General features: G+C 52.6%; 2 protein-coding genes across 3 annotated transcripts in view; one reads left to right on the forward strand and one right to left on the reverse strand.

Annotated features, from left to right (window-relative positions):
• Positions 1-6: 6 nt before the first annotated feature.
• EIF2B1 (eukaryotic translation initiation factor 2B subunit alpha) lies at positions 7-7310 on the reverse strand. Of its 2 annotated transcripts, XM_004709615.2 has the most exons (9): positions 7212-7310; positions 6076-6177; positions 4548-4684; positions 4334-4450; positions 3588-3700; positions 2876-2944; positions 1830-1905; positions 1273-1398; positions 7-687 (listed from the first exon to the last, which is right to left on the reverse strand). In XM_004709615.2, exons 1-9 carry the CDS (start codon positions 7222-7224, stop codon positions 523-525), a joined length of 918 nt encoding a protein of 305 aa, XP_004709672.1. In that variant the 5' UTR covers positions 7225-7310; the 3' UTR covers positions 7-522. The 2 variants fall into 2 exon arrangements, with proteins under 2 accessions (XP_004709672.1, XP_045152711.1); XM_045296776.1 differs by lacking the exon at positions 7-687 and having other exon boundaries at positions 711-1398.
• Positions 7311-7454: 144 nt separating this feature from the next.
• GTF2H3 (general transcription factor IIH subunit 3) overlaps positions 7455-8346 on the forward strand; it is a 16417-nt gene continuing 15525 nt past the window's right edge. Inside the window, 1 exon segment of the mRNA XM_045296725.1 lies at positions 7455-7508. Within this exon segment, the coding sequence (XP_045152660.1) occupies positions 7496-7508 (13 nt within the window). The 5' untranslated portion in view covers positions 7455-7495.

An 8346-nucleotide genomic window follows, 5' to 3' on the forward strand; every position in this document is an offset into this window, starting at 1 on the left:
GTGTTTAAAGGACGTCATGCCTTTGAGACACAGCTTCACCAGTGGGAGGGCACCCCTGTGCACGGAATCTCGGGGCTGTGACTGCTCAGTGCGCACCCGCTGTCCTGTGTCCCCTGGTACCAGGCCTTGATCTGGAGCCGGGTGACTGGGCAACTCAAATACTGCCTGCCTCTCTATGAGGCCCAAGTCATCACGTCCCGGTGGCCCTCAGGCATGTCCTGAGAAGGGGCCTGGATGCTTCTGGCAGATCGGTACAGGGCAAGAGGAAGAGAGGTGATGGGGGCTCCTCAGGTGGCCGAGAACTGGCATTTCTGGGAACCTCATGTAAAATTTCACTTGGGTCTTGGGAGAACCACAGACACGTGAGATGGGAGTGAGATGAGTAAAAAAATGGACGACTTGAAGTCCGTAGTCCGTGGGTCTCCTTTAAAAAGCTCTGCTGTGGCATGGTTCTCCGCCGGGGCCAGGAGGTCTGAGGCCCGCCCTGCTACAGTTGCAGACACGGGAGAGATGGCCCAGGGGTCACAGGTAGAGCTTGATGAGCTCATCACTGACGGCTGAGGGCGTCAGGACACCCAGGTCTGTGAACAGCAGTGTGATTAAGGATGGGGAGGTGTAGTCCACCCATGGGTGCTCCTCCTTGAGGTCTCGTCCTGTCTGCGCCGACCGCAGCGTGTCCGCCTTATACTGAGGGGGAGAGAGTGGTCGTTAGTTGCCTGCATGGTTAGGGCTCTGGGTTGCTGGGACTGTGGCCTGGAAAAGTGCCCACAGGAAGTGAAGCGAAGGCTGGGGAGGGCAAGGTGCTGCTGTGGCCAGGGCACACTGGCAGGGCCTGAGTGGAATTCCTTCTCCCCTCCAGAGGGTGCTGGGTGTGCCACTGTGCTCAACCCTTCCCTGATTCTCCAGCTAATCTTCTTCCCCCTTCTGGGTACAATCCACCTAACTCACAGATAAGCAAAGGGAAGTGGGAAGCTCAGGGAGGTGGAAGGCAGGCCCAAAGGCCATGTGGAAGGAAGAGGTGGAGATGGGAGCTGAACACAGACAGTTCGGTACCACAGCTTAGCTTCCTGTGTCCTTTTAACACAGTGCTTATGGGAAGGAGAGACCAGGGGACTGAGCTTTGGGAATGAATGTACCAGTTTTAGCTTCAACAGCGGCCAGTTCATCTTTAAAGCCCAAGATGGAAGGGAACTGGGTCATTTCCATCACTGCAATTTTCCAAAAGTTTACATCTTGACTTAAATACCCCTTCAAATAACGTACAGCTCTTGCCTTAAACTTATCTGGGACGTCTTGCTGATTTAACGGAAAAAGCCGGACAAACTTGAAGCTTTCTGCCACCACGTAAAAAGGCTTGTTCTGAGCCTTGGCGCAAACAGCCATCTGGTTGGTTCCAATCTGGGGAGGCAGAGAAGGGCGAGTCCTGATGTCCAAGTGAAGCAGGAGTGACAGCGCACAAGCCAACACGACCAACGTGCGATTCTGACTTTTCAACAAGAAAACCTTTCCAAGCCAGGCGATGGATAGATGCATTGCTAACAAACACATTTAGCTCAGACATGCCCAGCCAACATAGAAATAAGTAAATCCAAATCCTAATTGAAGCCTGCATCGAGCACGTACAGATTGCACTATCTCAATGCAGACCAAGCGCCAAAGGAGCCCTTTCCTCGTCTGATCACTGCCATGGCCTACAGGAGCCAGGCCCAGCTCACTGTTCACGCTCAAGTCCTGAACCTGAGCAAACCAGGAGACAGTCTGGGCTCAGGGGCCTCCACCAGCAGTGCACCCCGACACCTGGAGCAAGCATGGCCAACAGAGGCTCCTACCTTGTTAATGATGCCTCCATTTTCAACAACTCCTTCGGCACCGACGATGACAAGATCTGCCTTTTCCATGATATAGCTATGGGAATTGATGAAAAAAGCCCTTTTATCCTTTGTCCTTGTTTGTAGTAGCGTCATCTGCAAAGATTAACACTGCGTGCACTGTAGTGAGTTCCTGACACTACCTTCCTTCAAGGTTGGTGAGAAGTCGGTGTCGTCTGACTGCCTGAAGCGCCTTGTTTTCTGCTCTACAAGGAAGTTACAGCGTGCTCTAATTTTAGAAGCCTACAGGACAAAGACAGTTGCACCTTGTAAGTGAACAAGAGGTGGAAGTCCTCAAAATGTACCCTGGAGCCATTTCCTCATTTCGCCAGTTATCTGTGCTAGGCGCTGTGTTCCCGAGAAGGGAGGGCTCCCTGGTCTTAGGAGTGACTGTGTGTGTGACTAAGGGAGACCTTGTGCCACAACGAAGGGAAAAGTACCAGTGCTTAAACTGCGAACGCCAATTCGCAGAAGGCTATGAAGAACGGGGGGAGCCCAAAGCCCATCTGCAGAGTGGCTAGTCAGATGAAGCTGAAGATCCCCTCTAGCCATAGGCAAGGGTCTCAAACACCCTTACTATCAAATAGAGATCATTGTAATCTTGATTCTGCTGAACCAAACTTGATACTTGGTCAGTTGACCTGAATTTGTTCTGGGTGCAAGTGATTCTTCCTTGTTCCGAGACAAAATGTACTTCTCTGGCTTTCTAAATATTGATGGTGGTCTTTTCTCTCTCATTATTTGTATTTTTATTCTTACATTTAATTTTTACTATTTGTTGGGTTTTCCAGTTTGTGAAGCAAAGGAGTAGATGCATGAGGTAATAACTGGTACAAGGGTTTATAGGGGATCTAGGGGTGGGGGATGGGAGATAGGGAGGATAGGGGATTTCGGGGGTAGGGAGGTAGCACTAGAACTGATTGTGACTCTCTCTACAACTCATTTTAAAATTGATTTAACCATGAAGAAAAAAAGGCGTGGTTTGGCCAGGCAAGATGGGCACTTACCCAACAGCAGCGTCCAGGACCACGGTGACGGGGACGTTGAGGTGGCAGAGCGCTTTGGCCATTTTCTTACTGCAGGTGACAGTTTGAGAGTATTGGCGTTACACAGCCCCATTGTGGTGTCTGAAGAGTCCCTTAATTTGGACAGTGATAGACCACACAGTAGGTGGAAAGGAGTTAGTGGTGATGGCCTAACCGGAGGAGACTCTGGACCACGCAACAAGAATCGGGGCGTCTATGGGAGGTCGTGTCTACTTCAGGAAACTATTCTTGGGGTTTGGCCACGAAACACAAACCGAGTCGATAATGGAACCTCAGCGTTAACCATGGGCAGACCTCGGGGAGAGTGTGGGTTTGCTTCCAGACCATGCAGTGACTGCACACGGCACACAGGTGGCTGCTGTCGTGGTGCAGCATGTACAGAGGGATGCTGGCGCACCAGCGTGTTCTCAGGGGGCCTGAAACGGTGGGAGAGACCCCGGGCAACGCGGAGCCACGAAGCAAGCACGGGCTGTTGGGCCAATGGTGCTGCCAGACCTGCTGAAGGCTGTGCACTCGAGCTCGAGCTTCTGTGCCCGGACCCGCCCGTCAGTGGCCTTCCTCCCCGGGGCACGGAAGGGCACAGGTAATGCCGGCAGACTGCAGATGGGGCCAGGCCCTCACGCTATCTTGGCTGTGGAAGGTGACTGCTGGGCACATGATGGGAGGTACTTACCCTGATAGATCTGGCTGCGACTCCGTGATGTACACACTGAAACGTTTCTTGGCCGCCACGGCTGCTTCCAGGACTCGAAGGACCACCCGGGAATAGGCATGAGTCAGTATCCTCTGTGGGTGGACCGAGAAAGCTGCATCAGGCCGGGAGTCCAGGGAAGTCTGAGGAGGGCTCAAGAGCCCCAGTCTCAGGGCCACGGAGAAAGAGGAGCAGGCTTCTGCCAGAGGGATCTGAGGAGCTCCCTGTCTCAGCTGTGCAGATATGGGACCCAACCCCGCCCCCAAACCTTTGTCTCTGAAGGCTCCACCGTGTTCCCTTGGGTGGTTTTTCCATTTCTGAGGCATGGTTAGCACCCAGGGACCAGGCAGGATATGTGAATGAAGGTGAGTTGGTGTGGCAAAAGAGGGGGGGGGGGGGGGGGGCGTGGAATCCAGGCAAGGGATTCTGGGAGAGAAGCTGGGAACTCTGTCTCCACACCCCAAGCTTCCCCAGTGTAACTGGCCGTGTACAAGGAACCTGAGAGCGTGCCTTCTCTGGGAGCCTGGGATCTTATAAAACAGATCACAGGCTGCCAAGTGTTCTTATAAAACAGATCATAGGCTGCCAAGCCTGGGATCTTATAAAACATCACAGGCTGCGAAGGGTGCTCAGCAAATGGGTGGCAGCACCAGATATTGCCTGGGGCCCTTGGACTCCAGAACCCTCACCCCTCTCTTGCCCCGCCCACGGAACAGGAGCCTCCTCACCGCTCCATCCTTGATGAATGTGTGGCACAGCTCTGCGATCTTGTTTCTGGACAGTGATATTCTACGGAGGAAGAGCTCGCCGCGCTCAATCATGATCTTCTTGCATTTGGAGTAATCCTGCAGGGGGGAGAGCAGTGTGAGTGGCAGGGGAGAAGAAGGGGCAAGGGCACAGAGTCTCCCAGGAAACAATCAGGGAGGCAGGAGCGAGGCTCACCGAATACTCCAGGGAGGTCAGGCTGATGAAGCGCAGGAAGAGTTCCCCGCCTGAGGACACGGCCACCGAGGAGTCCACGCTGCACAGGGTCTCTATGGCGCTGGTGAGATTCGCTCTCAGGCCCTGGATAGTCTCCCCTGGAAGGCCCATGTTCATTTAGCCCCCCTAGCCCTGGTGGGGACCGAGATCCAGCCACTCAGGGACTATTTACAGGGAGCCTATGCTAAGCCAGGGTTGTGGTAGATACTGCGAACTCATCCTCGAGGGCAGCACGCCAGGTCCCTGCTCTGGTGGAAAGTTGCTGTCGGGTGAGGGAAGGTAGATAGTCAACAAACACACGAGTAAACAGGCAGGTTGATTATGGGCAGAAAAGAGCCGATGGAAGAGAAAGGTGGAGCTCCTTTGGGAAGCGTTGACAAGGGTGGCCCCTGGTAAGGGACCTAAGGACAGATCCAGCCCCTGAAAGATCTGGGGGGACAGGTTCCAGGCTATAACCATGCACAAGCCCAGGGAAGAGAAAGGCCAGCCTGGATCAGTCAGGAACCACAGAGAGGGAGCTAGGAAGCAGAGGGGTCTGTAAGGTGCCATGGGTGGGGCTTGGGGGTTTTGATGTTACTCTAAGGACAAGGGAAAGGCTCTGGAAGCTGTCTTAGAGACATGCATCTCTAGGTCAGCCTGTGGAGGGGTCTTCCTCATTGTTCTTTGCTTCTACAACAATGCACCATCCCCCTTTACTGACCCTCAGGATGCCTAAATGAACAGATCCTAGCATGTAACACGAATACCGGAATTCCTTCCCGGATATTGACTGCCTCTAGCATGTGCACAGGGAAAATGCTCGTCAACACTGGTAAAGCTGAACTGGTGCTCAAGTCTAAACTTCGTGGTTACCTTGAGATACCTAGTTACTCTGACGGGAAGGAAGCTTCACTTAAGAAAAAGGGGCCCGTCCCTTGTCAGTGAGTTTATGGTCACAGAGAGAAATTGCTTAGAAGGGAAGGGTGAGGAAGGGTGGGAAGGGAGGGAAGGGGAAAAATGCGGAGCTGATACCAAGGGCTCAAGTAGAAAGAAAATGTTTGAGAATGAGGATGGCAACAAATGTGCTTGACACGATGGATGGATGGATGGATTGTGATGAGTTATACGAGCCCCCAGTAAAATGATTTTTAAAAAAGGAAGGAAGGGAGGGAGGGTGAGAATGGGTGTACCACTTGAAGAATGGAATCAGTGTCCTAAAATGGTACCAGTGGAGAATGCAGAATCGGTGTACCACTACGGATGTTCTCAACAAGTGAGAGAACATTTAAAAAAAGATGGTACATAAAATCGTCACTACTCAAAGGTGAAAGAATGGGGAGGAGGAGTGAAGGGTGCTTTGATGGTAACTGGAGGACTCTGCAAGCTACCAGGAAAGTTTACATGGCAGATGAGGGTGAGCGTGGTGGTGAGCACACACACACATCTCGTAGTTCCTGCACTTCTCTAAGAGCTATCAGACGGCTACCCCAAGGCATGCCATGCCCTTCACCTTTATCTCTCTTCAGGAACTCCAGCAAAGTCCGGATGGCAGCCACTGCCGAGGCCATGTCAGGATCTTCTTTCATCTGAGACTTAAAGTATTCGATTAACTCTGGGAAGGGAGAAAACAGTGACTAATCAAACTCAGTGATGTGGACGTGTCTTCTACATCCTTCCAGGAGCCAAACCCAAATCAAGCCTAATGCTATCGAGCCTATTCTGAGGCACAGCAGGCCTACAAGACAGAGCGAACCTGTTCCGGGGGGTTTCTGGGGTGGCAAATCTCTCCAGAAGCAGGCAGCTTCATCTTTCTCCCGAAGAGCATTTGGTAATTCAAACCAACAACTCTGCAGTCAATGCTAAACCCACGGCACCACCAGCTCTCCGTTCCTCTAGGGGACAAACCAAGCCACGTACTGTCAACGAGTCAATTCTGACTCAGCGACCCTACAGGACATTGTAGAACTGCCCCTGTGAGTTTCCAAGGCTATAAACCTTGAAGGAAGCAGACAACCTCATTCCAGCACATTCATTTACAAGCAGCCAGGGTTTATAGACAACCTCCCAAAAGTCTCTTATTAAAAGTCCAAGGTACTTAAACAATGGTTCCTAATAACAACCGTGTGCTACTTTGCAACACCCATCAAAACATGACTACTGTGATGCTAAAGATGTCCTAGTGCATCTGGAAGTGATTTTTCTTTTAGAGTTACCCATACACTAACAGATGTTAGAAACTGTACCTGTTTTGACTTTTGTACAAATTCGAGTTAATGGCAGGCTTAGGAATTGAACTCTTTAGATATTCTGGGACTGTCTGCAAACACATATGTACTGTAACAGATCAAATAGGCAGAAGTAATTCCTCCTTCACACACCAAGAACGCCTGGCTTCGAAGGCCGGCACCCTGGGTTCCCAGTCTCGCTCTTCTGGAGGATGGATGTGGGAAGGAGCGCGGGGGAGTGGGGTCTGGCGGATCCCCCCGGGGTCCACCCCTACACAAGAGAGCTGTGGTCTGTGCAGTAGGTAGCGCATCGCACCGAGCAACCTGAACTTGGCAGGAGACCTCTCAGAGAGCTGCCTGTTTGTGCGAAGCGGGGGACCGGGCGCCCTAATTTAGGCTCCTTGGCTCCGGCCGGCCTCACCTTTGTCGTCCATGATGCACTCCGGACAGCGAAGTCCCGAGCAGCCCGCGCAGCCTCGATGGAACCGGGGAAGCTCCCGGCTCTTCACCGCGAGACTGACAGCGCGGGGCGCGGGGCCGCGCGGCTCGGTACCTCCCACTTCCGGCGCACCGGGGGCGCGACTGCGCGTACGGCGCGCGGCCCGGGCCAAATGAGGTTACGTCACTGTGTGGCGCCGGAAGCGGGACCGGCTGTTTCCGGATGCTTGTTTGCTGCTGGCATTGCGTGGGAGTGCTGGAGCCGCCATGGTCTCAGATGGTGAGAGAAGCGCCGGCCCTGGGCTTCCTCGGCTTGGCCAAGAACGTCCAGACGCGATGTAGTTTTTGGACTGGGTGGGGCATATTTGGTCTTTCCAGAAACAGCGAATGCATTCATTCATCCGTTCACTTAGTAAACATGGAATGCGCACTGTGTCCCAGGCATTATTTCCTGCGCTCGGGATAAGCAGAGAACGTGATAGACAGAGGCCGTGCTTTCGTGGCGTTGCATGCCGGGGGGCCAGACGGACAATCAGAAAGTAAATAGAAATGATCTCAAGAGTTGACAAGAGCCAGGAAGACAATGCGATAAGACGATGTGCTAGACAGTGCCTAGGAAGTGCGCGAGCAAGAGCTCATAACATACATAACATACCGTTATGTATGAGCTCATCTGCCGTGAGAAGATCCTGGGAAAGTGTCTGGAAGTGGAAAGGCCCTGTGGCTGGGCCAGCCGTCTCGTTTCACCGAGAAGTGGGTTACAATGAAGCTGCGGGAACATTTATTCCTGTACTGACAGCGTTAGAAGGAGCAGGTCAGGAGGCTGGAGCAAAGTGAGCTAGGAATAGACGAAGATCAGGCAGAGCCCGGTCGCTTCAGTTTTTCGTGTGAGGAGACAAGGAAAGGTCATTTTTCTGGTTGCTCTTTTTATAAGATCCTGTGGCCTGCAAGGTGGTGGGAGGAAGGAGTGGAAATCAAGAGACCCATTCTGAGGCTGTAAAAAGTGTCCATGCCTTGTTCTCAGGTGTCCCAGTAGCAAGGAACAAATAGTGCTGAGAATTCTGAACCTGGTGGGGAATAAGTAAGGTCAAAGGCTTAGAGGTAGCAGAGAGAGGGCC

This window comes from Echinops telfairi, unplaced genomic scaffold (genome assembly GCF_000313985.2).
Source record: "Echinops telfairi isolate 266 unplaced genomic scaffold, ASM31398v2 ScPeMD7_7412;HRSCAF=8450, whole genome shotgun sequence".
NCBI lineage: Eukaryota > Metazoa > Chordata > Mammalia > Afrosoricida > Tenrecidae > Echinops > Echinops telfairi.